At 39.8% G+C, this 14,644-nt stretch overlaps 2 protein-coding genes across 2 annotated transcripts; both read right to left on the bottom strand.

Annotated features, from left to right (window-relative positions):
• Window positions 1–1,715: 1,715 nt before the first annotated feature.
• Window positions 1,716–5,116, bottom strand: ccl44 (chemokine (C-C motif) ligand 44). The gene is made up of 5 exons (XM_079267716.1): window positions 4,993–5,116; window positions 3,746–3,875; window positions 2,915–3,062; window positions 2,637–2,715; window positions 1,716–2,549 (listed from the first exon to the last, which is right to left on the bottom strand). The coding sequence occupies exons 1-4, from the start codon at window positions 5,054–5,056 to the stop codon at window positions 2,677–2,679; spliced, it is 381 nt and encodes a 126-aa protein (XP_079123842.1). The 5' UTR covers window positions 5,057–5,116; the 3' UTR covers window positions 1,716–2,549; window positions 2,637–2,676.
• A 6,850-nt stretch (window positions 5,117–11,966) lies between these two features.
• On the bottom strand, window positions 11,967–13,902 carry pole4 (polymerase (DNA-directed), epsilon 4, accessory subunit). The gene is made up of 4 exons (XM_079267077.1): window positions 13,540–13,902; window positions 12,777–12,861; window positions 12,441–12,482; window positions 11,967–12,233 (listed from the first exon to the last, which is right to left on the bottom strand). Exons 1-4 carry the CDS (start codon window positions 13,789–13,791, stop codon window positions 12,220–12,222), a joined length of 393 nt encoding a protein of 130 aa, XP_079123203.1. The 5' UTR covers window positions 13,792–13,902; the 3' UTR covers window positions 11,967–12,219.
• Between the last annotated feature and the right edge of the window lie 742 nt (window positions 13,903–14,644).

Below are 14,644 nucleotides of genomic sequence, written 5' to 3'. Positions count from 1 at the left end.
TGCTGTTTTCTCTTTTAATTCAATGTCAGGAACGCTCAATATTACAAAGAGAGTTCAGAGTCATCGTATTTTTAAAGATTTGTATAATTGATCATCTATACAGTCAAAGCAGCATAAACTCCTTACCAGCATCAGTGTTAGAATACACCGTGTTATAAAAGAGAAGTACCACCGTTCATAAAAAAAAAGTACACCAGCTGTTTTTTCGACTCTTGTGAATATTTCAATCTGCATAATTTCTGTTGCATGACTTCTGTTGCATTTTGTTGTAAAGACTTATTGTTTGTCATTCTCATTAAGACTACCTCTAATAGGACGTATATATGGAGCTTCTACCATGCTACACACAGAAACACTAAATGAAGCAACAGGATGTTAATACATCAGTGTCAGACATGTTTTGATTGTTTTTATGTTATTTAAGTTTGCTTGCGCAATTGAATTGTACAATTTTGAATATACTTGACTGTTAAACATTGGAGATGATGTGAAGGAGAATCTTTGCTCTACTTTTTGAAGTTGATAGATTTAAAGTGACTTGTTAGAATGTTTTTCACTCAGTGCTTTCTTATAAATACTGTATTGGTGTGTATTTCCTGTATTTCTTTGGTGCTATTGCTTTTTAATTTTGGGTAAAATACTGTACTGCTACACAGTAATGCAATGGGAACACCTGTAGTTATGCTCTCTTTTGTATCTCTGAGTTATCCCTTTTCCTTTTTCCTTGGTGAAAGTTAGTTTTTCTATTTTAATGTTTGATTTATCTTACGTTGGATTTTTTTTAAATGACTAATTTATAAAGTATAAACAAATGCAGTTTCAAGTTTCAAGACCATGAGATGTTTTTTGTTGTTGTGGTTACAACAATGTGCTTAACATCAGTACACCATTGCACCCTCCGGTCTGTGTTTTTCTGCTTAATAATAACATTTAACTTAGTTGTATATTGACTGGAATAATTTATTGCAAGCTAATGATTGATTGATTTTTGTTGTTTTGTGAAAAGGTACTGTGAAGGAAGTTTGTGAATGCCTTGAGAAATTGAATGGACAGCTGCTTTTTGCTTTTTGGTGTTGGTTGTTTTAGAGGAAAGTGTAGTGAATTATTATGAAAGTTATTTACCATTGAAAACTCTTCTGACTTTGTAACTGTTATGCTCATTGAGAGGTTTGAGTTTAGTTTTGAAGCTTAATGTTATTTCAGTGAAAATGTCAACATTTTGATGGACAGCTTATGATAAAATGTGACGAATAAATGGCTCAGGAATTCATCTGTGATTCTCATTATTGTGTTTGTGGCTACCCCTGGTGGAGGATATTCTCCTGTCCAGAAGTTGTTCTACTTAGAGACACAGATGGAAGAAAAACATTTGTAATAATAATGTACAATAATTAAATGTCGAAAATTTCTGCTGTCATTGTAGTGCATTACATTACGAAATGGACCCAAATCTCACTCACTGATGAATGAATGTGACGAAAGCATTCACATAGATAATACTTTCATGTATTTACTTAAAGTAAACAAGGTTTTAAACCCCCTTTTTCTAACTTGTTGGTTCATAACAAGGCTGTAGCCATGCTAGCAGCTCTGTGAGGCTACACAGCGGTGCTTTGGGCTAAGTGCTATAACGCTATCTATCTACTTCAGCTGCATTTGCACACGCAGACACAGAAGATACACAGAAAAAGACAGTGAGGCAGCTCCAGTTATTGTTTCAGATTCATTTATAAAATAGTTCACTTGAGATAACATACAGCATTCTTCTACAATACAATACTTGTGTGCTGCACACACAATTGAGCCCTCTAAGTTTTAACAGCCTTGCCATGTGATGAATTGAATCATGAATACTTTGGCATAGTTTAGTAACGGATTATTGGTGGAAAGGACAAACGTAAACCGCAAATGCTAAGACATTTAAATCTCTGATAGATTCCCGAGGGCCTCATTTAAAAAGATTGAGTGGGGTTTTATGGGTTTTCAACAGTCGATACATATAGTGGACAAAATATCAGGAACATTTGCTCTTTATGTGACACAGGAAGTTGAATCCGAGTGAAATCTTCTCTCTGATCCCACTTTGATTTCACCTGTCTAACAGTGTGTGCAGTGTTATAAACACGATACTGAAGGTATACAAGTCACAAATAAGCATAGAGTATCTTATATCATATACAATAAAATCACTGCTTGTTTATCGTTTGCTTAATTACACCTTTTTCACATCACTCACGAGAAGTAATGTTACAGAGGGAGACTTTTCCAGGCAAACTCTGGCAAATAACAGTATGAGCCATAAAAACTAAAAAAAAATCAATTCAACTTATCTTACAAGTAAATACACCTCTTTTGAGACTGATCCAGCCACGTGTTTGAGAATATTTCAACCACAGTTCATGTTTAAATATCTAAAGCCATTTAAATGTATTGCTGACCGGGTCTGGTCCCAGGGAGACAGATAGTGTAGATAGAGGGAGACACGAGACGACTGGACAGCCAGCAAGCTGTGCCTTGTAAAATGACGAGCTGCCGAAAGTTTACTTGGCCTGTAGAAAAGTATGCAAAAAACACTGGATGAGACATTTAAGAGAGAGGTACCGTCACACATTATACATCCCGCATTGAAAACGTACTTATGACTATGAGTTTTCCTCCATATCTGACGGCGCTCCATCACTCCACATTGAGAACCGCCCAGTTATTTTTCTTGTCCTGGTAATCACAAGAGGAGGAAATCTAGGAATCTTTCAGGTAACATGTAAATAACATGAAAATCTCTCTTAATATTTCAAATCAACCATCATAGTATAACCACTGTCCACTTTTGAGTGAATCAATTTGCTTAATTCACACTTTATTTGATTGTGTTCAACATACAGTATGGCGTATTTCTGGTGGTTGTGTCATGTACCTCTGACATGACGGGCAGGTTGTCGTGAGGAAGAAGCCACATGGTTCGGTGGTCCTTGGTTCTCTGTCTCTGCAGGAGCTTTCTCAGCAACCTCTTCACCTTCCGGTCTCTGGGGTCTGCACACTTCACCGCCTTCTTCGTGTAAAGACTATAAAATGAACACAATAGTTATTACACGACACAGGATGGCAGGACACGGTTCTGCACAAACCCCATATTTTAATCACAAGATTGGAGGCACAAGAACAACAAAAAAATCAGCAATAATGTGGAGGACAAGAACGATGTAAGGTGTAGCAAAGCCTCAAATGAATCGCAAAGAGGAGACGCTGGAGGGTGGCTGGAAATAGAGTCAAATAATGTTTTCTTTCTGGAGTAGAAACAAGTCAAACTGTGATCAAAAGTGGGCAAAGTTGAAGAAAAGAGGTTGGAGAACCACTAAAATAGAAAGGACCAAAAGAAACCACAGTGTAAGAATTCTATGTTTTTGTTAACTGGTCCACATAAAAAAGTGACTCCATCAGATTTCTCTGACCCGCTGGAAACAATAGGTATCACAATGCTGAACGGTTTACTTAACTAAACCCTGCTGTTCTGCGGCAGGGCTCAGCTGGCTCGGAAGGTATTTTCAGATGGCTTGTTATTCCCACATATTTCCTTTCTTACTTCCCTGGCAAATGCAGCTCCGAGCCCTGCCATAACAACATGACCTGGAAAGATGACAATGCCTCTCAGCCCGGCTCTGCCCCCCTCTAATGAGAGGCATATTTGCCATGCCTGCAGAGTGCTGTGTGCTCTTTAGCTCCAGGAGTGGATAGTTGAAATACTTGCATGATGGCTTGTATACTGCAGTCTGGCCCCTCCGTCTGCACCTCAAACCGCAAGACATCCTTGGTACGCACCTTGCCCTGGGAGTACAACATGCAGCACTGGACATCTCTTTGCATCTGCACGCCATTACCTAGGGAACAAAGAAACCGACAAAGAGAAAGAAGAGCAAGGAACCATTAGTGGAGGGGTGTCGACCAAAAGCAAATTGACAGCATTATACTAATCTTCAATAAACTATGTTGGCTTCTTCGATTTCAAACCTTTGGTTTTATTCTACCAAGTCATCTTAGAGTGGAAACATTTGTCTCAAGGGAGGACAGGAGACTGAACATGACAGCCACAAAAGTTTCAAACAGTATGCATTATGGCACATTATCACAAATACCATTAAGGTTAGCTATGGAAGCATCTTACATTAGTATTTACTGCACAGAATCATGATTTTGAGACACTGTGAAGTTAATATTCTGATGTTCGCAAAGACTGAAACAGTTTTCATGTACAGGCAAATGTTATCTGTTCTGCAGAATGTGCTCATGCCTCGAGTTCCATATAGACACACACTCATGGACGCTCACGTATACACACAAGAATGTCAGAGGAATTACAATGGCATCCCATTGTGCTGCGAAACATACGACCACGGCAGACAGAGAAAGTGAGAGAGTGAGAGGAGGAGGGTGTGTTTGTGTGGAGGGTGCGCCACGATGCCTTTTCATCCAAAGCAAATGTGTAAACAAATGAAAGTGTGATGGCAACAGCAGGAGCATTAAGAGCTAGCTGTACAATAGGACAGGGCTGCTTTGCTGTGCCATAGAGGATTTTCAAATCCATCCTTTGGGAAAATCACCGCACTTCCAATGCTTTCACAACATTTAAAACAAACAAACAGACGAGACGACACCATCACGCGGACTGAGCCCTGAGACTGTTTCTTTCTCTCTGTGTTGAGTGATGTGTGATTTCAGATGCTCGTCCTCCCGCGTTCTCTCCCTCTGTTTACATCCGTGCCTTGCTCTCTGCTGCTGCTGCTGCTCTACCCCTTTTCCTCTTTTCTCCTTTTCTGTCTTCGCCATCGCTCTCTTTGCCACATTGTCCACCTGCAGGGCGCGTGCAAGCCATGCAACACACACACGCACACACACACACACACACACACACACACACACACACACACACACACACACACACACACACAAATACACATGCACACACACACACAGATAGTAAGCATGGTTGCGTCCTACCTTCCACAGATGCCAGGAGAATAACAGTCAGAGAGATAACAGTCAACATCTGCAGCATGAACATGATGAGAATGGCAGAGAGGAGTCGAGGAGAGGAGGATAATCTACTCTGTCACCTCTCCCTCTGTGGCTGCCTCTCTTATATCACTCCCTCCCTCTCTTTATACCTCCCTGCCCATCTCTCACTCACTCACTTCCACCACCTCTCTTGTTCTGTCTTACCGTCTTCCCCTCCCACCCTCTGTTTATCCATTTTCAGTCATTCTCACGTTCAGCCAAACTCCCTCCCTCATCCTCTTTTTCTTTCACGCTCATCTCACCTCTCGCTCATTTCTCCTTTCCTGCTGCTTCACTCAGGATGGCAAGCCTCATTTGTCTCATTTGAGGCTTTAAATTCCTCCTTCATCCTGCCTCTTATCTTGTCCTTATTGCATTTCTTCCTCCAGGACTGAAACAGATTTATACGACGAAAGCAACAAGGATTCATCCTGTACCTTTCAGATTACATGATCAGCCCTGATTTGGGATTTACATGCACAAAAACATTTCATTTCCAAACAATATACAATTAACCCTGGTTTGCAGCTGTGTAGTTGTGGAAACTCTCAGACCGGCCAGTAGAGCGTGTCTAACTTGTGCATCTGGATCAGTCTTGCAGCAGAGTTATGTTCTCTGTGGGATTCCAGACAAAATGCCAAACACACCGAGAAACTGTGATACACTGAATTTATTCGCTTAACTCGACCCCGAGAGACAACCTGTATAAATGAATCATGGTTTGAAAATGCCTCTTCTAGATATGTAATATTAAATGTACAACATGTTATTCTTATACCATTAAAACTGAAATGTAAGTGTAATTGTGCTTTTGTTATTTTATTGACTCTTGAAAAGCTTTCCGCAAAGTCCTAGCGAATTGAAGTCAGTGTGCATTTTTAAAAAGCTTCTTAAAGATGCAACATATGGGGTCAGATCATTAATAAAGCTGCAAACAACTGTTTGCTATGTAAAGATGTAGTGAAGTCACTCTCCCTCCGTGTGTCTTGTAATCTTGTCCTTGCTTCGTTGACTATTAGCTCTGTCTGCACTATTGTCGTAGTTTGCATTGTTAATGCTGTTGTCACCGCTGCTGGCAAAATGCTCCCATATAGATCCTTTACAACTCATTTGTTTTCTTTGGCTTTCTCTTGATAGTATACCTGGTATTTTGTCAGTTAAACACCTAATTACGCAAATTGTTTTTGTCTACTATACCTCTGTTATCTACTGAAAATTGTTGTATTGAATAAAAAAAATTTGCTTGCTTGTTATGGGTAATGCAACCTCTTTATTTGCACATGTTGGAAGAGGTGTTCCACCAGGTGCGGTCCTCAGCTTCTTACTTCCTGCGTTCAGTTTATATGCTCCCACTATTTCAGGTTATCTTGAAAACATATATTGGTGTGTCATCTTTCTACGTTGATGACACACCGCTGTATGTTTGATTTCAAACTCACAATGAAGCTTGTTTTAAACAAAGACAAATCTTACATTCTTTTGTTTGGCACTTCTAATCGGGTCTTTAATTTACAGAAGAAACTTCTGTCAAAAGTCTGGCAGCCAATATGAAACCAAGGCGTGTGCTTTAGGTTTTTCCAGCCTTTGTTTGTTTTTTTCCCTTTTATTTCTTCTTTATGGCTCATGCCAATGCACAAATTTCACCAAGTAAATGGAATATATTTGGCCAATAAAGAGATTCAGATGTTTGAAAAATATGCCCTTAATATGTTTTTGCAGCCTCCCCCTGTCTGGCCATTAATCATAATAAAACTGTTACTTTCCATAACTGAACACCACAAGAACCAGCTGAAGGCTCTTTCTGAGAGTCAAGCATCTACATCCATTACAGAGAGGCTTCAACAGAAAACAGCATCCGGACATGATTACACAGAGAGAAACCAGATAAATTGATGTAAGCCGGCATCTGTTTCAAAATATTCCTTTGAACCGACCTTGTGATCGAGAAAAATGACAAACACAGATGCCAAAGTCAGACGATGCCGCCAATAACAACAGTCTATAAGATGATTGATCAAAAGCCTGATTAACTATGACAGATGACAAAAATGTTGCTACATCTCATTTCTTACACATTCAATTGGCAAAGTGTTCAATGTTTCTTGCTAATTAATAACTGAGCTGTGAATCTTATTAATAAGGAAACACATGATTGTGTTTCTTACCATGTGAAAATATTTGATTGTTTTTGTTATTTGCCTTTTGCTTGGACCACTGCTCTTTCCCGTGTCCTAAAAGGGTCTCGCCACCCAAGTTATCCAAAACGATGTCGCTAACTTGCGAGTCAGACAACGTCAATCTTTTACTTGATGAGGTTTTTAGATATTTGCCAGTGAAACAGCAATGCCACTCAAATACAATGGAGGTGCATGTAATGCAATTTATGTTGTTCAAAGCAAAACAAAAACGACTTGCAGCAATGTTGAGGAACAATGTCCTCGGCACTGATGATGAACAGAATTCAACCGTTTATCATACTGTTTTTTTACTACAGCTTCAGATTTCTGCTCAAAATGAAAGGTGCAAGTGAGAAAATGTGTTTTATTGTGATTTGGCTAAACTGCCGCTTTCAAAATAACTTTAAAGCGCAACGTAACGCTAGCTGAAAATCTTGTTTTTGCTGATCTCTGGTTTATCTTGATGCAGTGATGCAAAAGTGTACAGACATGACCCGTTTACCCTGAGACCACCAGGTCACCCCAGACACAATACCAGTTTCTTCAAAACCAGTTTATTTCTCACAATGCTTGCAGACTTTATTTTTATACCATTTCACTAACTCTCCTGTTGTCTGAGCTCATGCCTCATGCCCCTCACCTGAGCTCCCCACCTGCACCTCATTCCCTCATCAGCCACTCTTTACATATCCTGGCACAGATCCATTGATTCCACATTGTCTCATTGCTTAGCTTACAGTGTTTTTTTTTTGAGGTTTTGCCTGTTTAATAATTTTTTCCCCTGATTCTTGGACTTTGGATTCCCCTGCTTGCCCCTTGTTGGATCTGGTTACCTGATTTCTTTTGATCATTGCCTGCCATGGCCCATGAGCTAAGTAAAACTGAACTTTCTTGTTACAATGATTGTCTCTGTGTCATGCTTTTGGGTTCAAGTCTGTCACTCACCCAGATTCGGTAAAGAATTTGCTCTTCGGTTGCTAAGTTCCTGTAACTCTTCACAGAATGACAACTATTGAGCAAACATTTTTGGATTGTGTAGTCAGTAAAAATGTAACATGTGGCTGCTCTTCATTCTGATCTGGTGAGGTTGCTGTTGGAGGGAGGAGAATTTTGTATCTTCCCTGAAGTTATTTCTGCTGGATTGACACCAAAGTCCGACACTTATAGATGGTTTAGTTAGCTGAAAAGGTTTCCGTTATCGTTCCCCGTTGTAGATGTGCTCGGAGACATGGAAACCTGTTATTGATGTTGGCTAGTTATCTGCAAGGAGAAAATGACACAGGAATGCAACATGCTTAACTATGTTTTATTTCATGTTTTTGTACATCAGATTATCACAAACTATTGAGGGTGATTCCGAAGTGATATTGCCCAACTGGAGGGGAAATCTGCTATAAAAGTGTTCCAATGATTTAAAAATGCATAACTTAACTTCACAAATTAAAACAATATATCACACTTCATTAGCCTGAAAGCTTTGGACATTCTGTCCTCTGGAAAGGAAAAAAATGTTAAGTTCATTGGCAGGACAATACTGGAACCACAAGTCACCTCATGCAAGGAAATATTGCTTTAGACACTAATGTGGGGCATGTAATGGACACCTTTTGTTAGGCAGGCCCATATTGTCCTACCCTAAGTTCTTGTGGGAAAACAGATCAGAACATTGAACAAATTATCCTTTGGCTCCTGAAACACTTGGTGGAAGAACTAAGAAATATTCAGACAAAAAGGCAACAATGTCTCTTATGGACATATCCGTTCCCTGGATGTGAAAATATGCAGTCTGTGCACTGAAGGGTGGGGTTGGGGTAAAGTGTGTGTGGGTGTGGGTGTGTGTGTGTGTGTGTGTGTGTTGGAGGTGGGGTGAACTGTTCAAGAAATTGACCCAAGAAATCAGGTTGGAATGTCAGCTGAAAAAACATACCTTCCACATGACTACAGGTTGGCTTCTGAGACGGATACATTTTCTGCATATCTTTGCTGCAATTAAAGTATCTGTCAAGGTGAGCGCACTCACAAACATGTGGGTGATCAGAAATGGAAGCAACAGCAGTGAAAAGTGTGGCTGAGGGGGTAAAGTTTTCCTCTTTAAGGGGGGGGGGGGGGGGGAGTGCCTGAGATGTATGGGGGGATCGTATGGCCTCCTGCAGATGTTGGAGGACACTGTACACTGTGCTGAATATGCGGCCGAACAGATCTTACTCTACCTACGTGGAATATCTAGGGGATGAATTGCGGCAGGCAAAACTTCAACTGATCTTTGAAACAAGGCAAACGTGGCGGTGTTTTGAAGCCGACAACGAGCAGTACGGAATGCAAAAGGATGAACGGCACATTTTTGGCATTCTTGTCTGCCCTAAAGACGTTGAGATCATTTATATGATATATGCTCCCAATTTAAAGAAATAGTTCACAACAAGTTTTAAAACAGAATAAAGAAACCAGATGTAATTAGTGAGCGTTAGCGGTAAGGACAGGCAGATTTTTGGATGAGAGGGACTTGCAATGTTGTTCTGTCGGTCAGTCCAACACTTTGATCTGGACAGAAATAACTCTCCTGGGATTACTTTTTATTGTGTTAGTGGAACGCCTCAATAACTATTGGATCGGTAGTCCATTCCATGGTGTGCCCAGACGGGGTGTGTGTGTGTGTGTATGTGTTAATGAATTTGATTTCCTGACTTTTCCCTTTTCCGCCGCCCTTTTCCGCCACCATGATGTTAACGTTTGTCGTTTTTAAGTGAAACTGGTATGACACAGTTTAGACATTTGAGTCCATGAACGAATTCCATTTGGTGATCCCTTACCTTTCTGCATACTGTCATTAGGTCAACATTTTAAATTCTTTAGTTTCTGACCAAGGAGCTGCACAGTACCGGTAATGACATTCCATTAGCTAATGCTAGCATGCTATACATCCCGTCATTGTGAGCATCATGCGTGTGTGTGTGTGTGTGTGTGTTTGTGTATATGTGTAAATTGACAAAGATGTATTAAGTGGCACCTGTGATAAGAGCCGGTCGAATTCTCTAAATGTCACGGAAATGTGCTTCCTATCTTATCTCCTTTCACAAAGGAAACACTGGACCATCTTGTCTGACTACAAATGTCATTCTAATTTGCTTGACTAGTTGTTTTTAAAATAACTAGACCAACAAAGGCACAGGATAAAAGTTTATTGTCTCAGCATGCCATTTTCCCATCAATGGAAGGATCATCAGGCCATCTTGTCCGGCTCTGGGCAGGGGGAGGCTCTACATTTTCTTTTCACATGAGATTTACTGAATGGAATGTCTTTATTGACACTGGAAATAAAATGATGTCCAATCCTTCGACATTTTATTATAAAAGAGCACTCCATGTTACCCTGTGCCAGTCAGGCATTCCTCTGCAGGGAGTTGACTGGTGCTCTTCTGGAACCAAACATCTGTGCTTCTCACAGCTCTGTTTCATTACTCCCAGAAACACTAAACTCAGAAAATCAGCTTAAACACACTCAGGCATTTATTTTGAAAATCCCTGTTGCAAAAACTCAAGGGGTCTTGACTGTGCCTAGAGTGTGAAACTGAACACGTTTGTATGTGTTTGACAAATGCTGCCAGGAAGAACAAAATACATCTCTGGTCTAGAGGGATTCAGATACTTTCCTAATGCAAACTCAAAGCTCTGTGATTTTCTCAGTGTCGTACAACAGTCACCGTGTTGACCAAGTTAAATAACTTTCACCTCTGGCTTGTATTGCACTGTAATGTACGACTGCAGCAAAAAGGAGTATTAAATGCTGATGACATATTTATAATTTGATCACTTTTCCAAGAGATTTACTGTTAACACTGAGAAAATAAAGTGATCTAATATACCATTATGTCAAATACATCTTTAACTGTTCTGTACTCAAAAATAGATCCAGACTAATGCTGGGCAGGCCAAGCCAATATTCACTTATCACAGATGTATTCGCCAAAATGTCAGCTGATAACCAAATAGAATTGGCCGTACAGAAACGCTCATTTGAGCTCATTAACATATTTGGCAGAAAATTCAAATCGGTACAAGAAGGTAACTGCAACAAATCAGCGACGATTAAGATAAGAATAAATAAACAGAAAAAGCTGAATTTACTGCAAAGTTTCCTACAATTAAATAATTTTAACGACACAAATCCAGTCAGTTAAGATGACATCCTGCCATTTTAAGTAGCAGGAAGTCTTCCTCATAAACATGTCAACAAAGGCAGCACCCTGGACAGCTCATTCATCCCTGGAGGTCAGGGGATCAGCACCTTGGACAGAGGTGTTTACTCACTTTGATGCAGAGCGTTGAAAATGGTCTCACTGAGCTGTACTGTACAGGAAGACAGAAGGAAGCTGTACAATGTAGTCATTTAGAACAATGGTTTGAGTTTTGCTTCTCATCTAGAAACATCTTTGTCTTTCCTGAGGAAGACCATCTCAGTCTACATGATTTATGTCTTCTAATCAGATTTATATATTTTTTTAGTTAATTTGGCTCCCAGAGTATTTAATTTTAGGGTAATTTTAGTCGTTACATCAACAAAAATATCAATGGAAAAGGACAGGGAGCCCTAGAGGGAAATGCAGCTAAATGACATTCACAAAAAATTACCAATCTGTAGAACATTGTATTTTATGAATAATTTTTTATTTTGCAAATTTGGATATGAAATTTATGAAGATTGATTCTGACAGACACTGTTTGTTTAAAACTTACATTTATTCCATTGTACTTCACAAATAGTATTTCACAAATATTTACAGAAAACAAATGTACATTTTCCCACTGATGTCTTGAAAGTAAAGTATGAAATATCTTAATGGGACATTGTAGAAAAGCATTTATAAATATCCATTTTCAGACTTCGACTTAGAAAAGTAGCAGAAAGATGTTCACAACAGATTGTGTCGCTGTGACGGAAAGTTTCTTGGATGGTTATGCAGATATTCAATGTTCTCGTCATTTGGAGCAGCATTTAATCTAGTGTGCCTACAGAGATAAAAGAATTAGAACAAAACTGTACTGGTACATGCATTCAATATAGGAACATGTCAATGTCTACAGTCTTCGTGCACACATTTGCATGAACATGCTGTATGTTATGTATTCTTATTTTACACATGTAAGATTAATTTAACTACCGGTAGATGAGGCATAAAAAAGGCTCTAAAAATGTTAAGTCCTGGTGAGGCTTACCTTCAAGAAATGCAAATTCATCAATGGCCTCTATTGCATTGTCTGTAGAGGTAAAGAAGGGAAATGGGAGACAAAAGTCAGAACTTTAAAGAGCTTTCAGGTTTCTAAACATCTTTGCATTTAAATCAAGGTTTGTCAACAGCCAAGTGAACATGTTGATGATCTACTTTCCTCTCCAAAAATCAGCACAATGTCAACTTAAATGAGTAATAATTTATATTTTCACACAATCTAAATTGTTGTGCTCTGGTCTGAGCCCGTCAGCAAAACATCAATAACACTGAATCCTGCTTTAACCAATGACTGTATTTGCAAACCGCATTCAGAACTTCTTACCCAAGTCCTTTCTTTGCAAAGTTTTTCTCTTTCCTTGCTGGGCGTAGACCAGGGAATCTTTGGCAATCATCTCGACAAACAGCTCCTGGAAGAAGGAAATGCATGAATATTTTGTCATTTGAAACTAAATCAAATTCAGAACCTAGTAGGAATAACTCATATGATTTTTGATATCAGTATCGATTTCAACCTGAAGCCAAAGGAAATGGGACAAAATTGTGCACAATGCATTTCACATTCCTGACTTTAATTAATTTTTTCTGTCAAGTATAGGACATGCTGTGTCACCTGGTTTACCTTGATATATAATATTCATTCACTTTTTAGTCAGAAATTTGTAAAGGTAGGAATGATTAACTCCCACGCGCTGCTTGCACCTAGCAGAGAAAGTACTTCAAATAAATATTCATATTTTTTTCATTTAGGTTTTTTGCAAGCTCTCATATGGTACCTTTTTCCGTTATATAACGTTAGCTCTTTACATTATAAACATGGCATTAAACATTAAATGACATTAGAGGACAACTCTCCTGATGAGTGTAACAGGTGAAAGTACTTCAATGGTTGCAGGTTTAGGCCCCAATTTAGCTGGTGGAGTTTACTATAAACTTCACTTAACACACTGATATATTACAGATAATAATCATATTGCATTGTGATAAAGACAGTTAGTGACTAGCTGTCGACTCTCGCGCTGTGATAGCACAGGGAGTAACGTAAAGCAGTCAGAGTTGCTGTCACACTTCCTTCGCGTTTCTGTTACCGTGGCTTTAGCGATGATGAACACAGACTCCTGGCTGGCGAGTGACACGTCTGGGTCGGTCTTCATGAGCGCCTTGATGCGAGCCAGCGGGAGTTTGGACAGTCTACCGTGGCTCACTGCGGCGGCCGCGGGGCCCGTCTGCTGCTGGGTGCTGTCCTCCTCTGCCTCGGCCCCGCGGCTCTCCTCCTCACTCCCACACCGGTCCGGGTCGGGCTCCGTCGGGGTGACGGCTGGAGCCACTGTTGCTGCCATTCTCCGTCTTTAAACCGATAGCTATACTTCAAAAAACAGACAAATTACTACCGATTTCTGGCAACATGTCCAAGATGACAACAACATCAGCAGCAGCAGCGCGCCAGCATGTGCTTCCGGCCTTTCGGTGAGGGGCCTGCGCTGATTCGTCAGCTAGTCACTCTGACGCCCCGCCCTTTCCTCTCCCGCCAACCAATCTTCGTCGGTGATTGGTCAGAATGTGAACCAAGCTCTGGCTATTGGCTAGAAGTAAACGTCAATCCTTCCCTGCACGGTGAGGCTATGTCAAGATGTTGATGCTTGTGAATCACGTTTTTTTAATTTTTTTTATTATTATTATTATTTTGAAAGCAATAAAATAGATGAGGAATATTATCCTCTTACTTCAACCAGTAAGGAATTGACTTGGATAACACGAACCTTTTCTCTGTTAATGCTTTTTTTCCCACTTGGTGGCAGCAGAAACAAGCTGTGAACATAACTCAGCTATTTTACACCCAGTGATGTTAACATGGCAGACTTTAAGCAAACATGCTACATGTAGCAAGAGCAGCTTTCTTTTGGAGTAGTTTCTCTGCTCAGCCTTTTTTCCTCTGTTTTGGTCTCTACCAACTCCTGAGGGAAATGTCAAAGCTAAATGCTCCACTATGTAAACAAGCGTAAACACATATTGAACCGCATCTTTTATTACCATCATATTGTGCTATAATAATGACCTCTTTAAGTCATGTTTTTCCTTAGCTTAGCTGTTAACATTAGCCTCCTGCTAATATGTGTAACATTAATGTTTCAGCAATTAAATTCACACACAATGTAGGATGTTATATATTGTTTTGAGTCCATGCCAAACTTA

The sequence above is a fragment of the Melanostigma gelatinosum genome, assembly GCF_949748355.1.
Source record: "Melanostigma gelatinosum genome assembly, chromosome: 4".
NCBI classification, from domain to species: domain Eukaryota; kingdom Metazoa; phylum Chordata; class Actinopteri; order Perciformes; family Zoarcidae; genus Melanostigma; species Melanostigma gelatinosum.
This window is presented reverse-complemented; position numbering and strand designations above follow the sequence as displayed.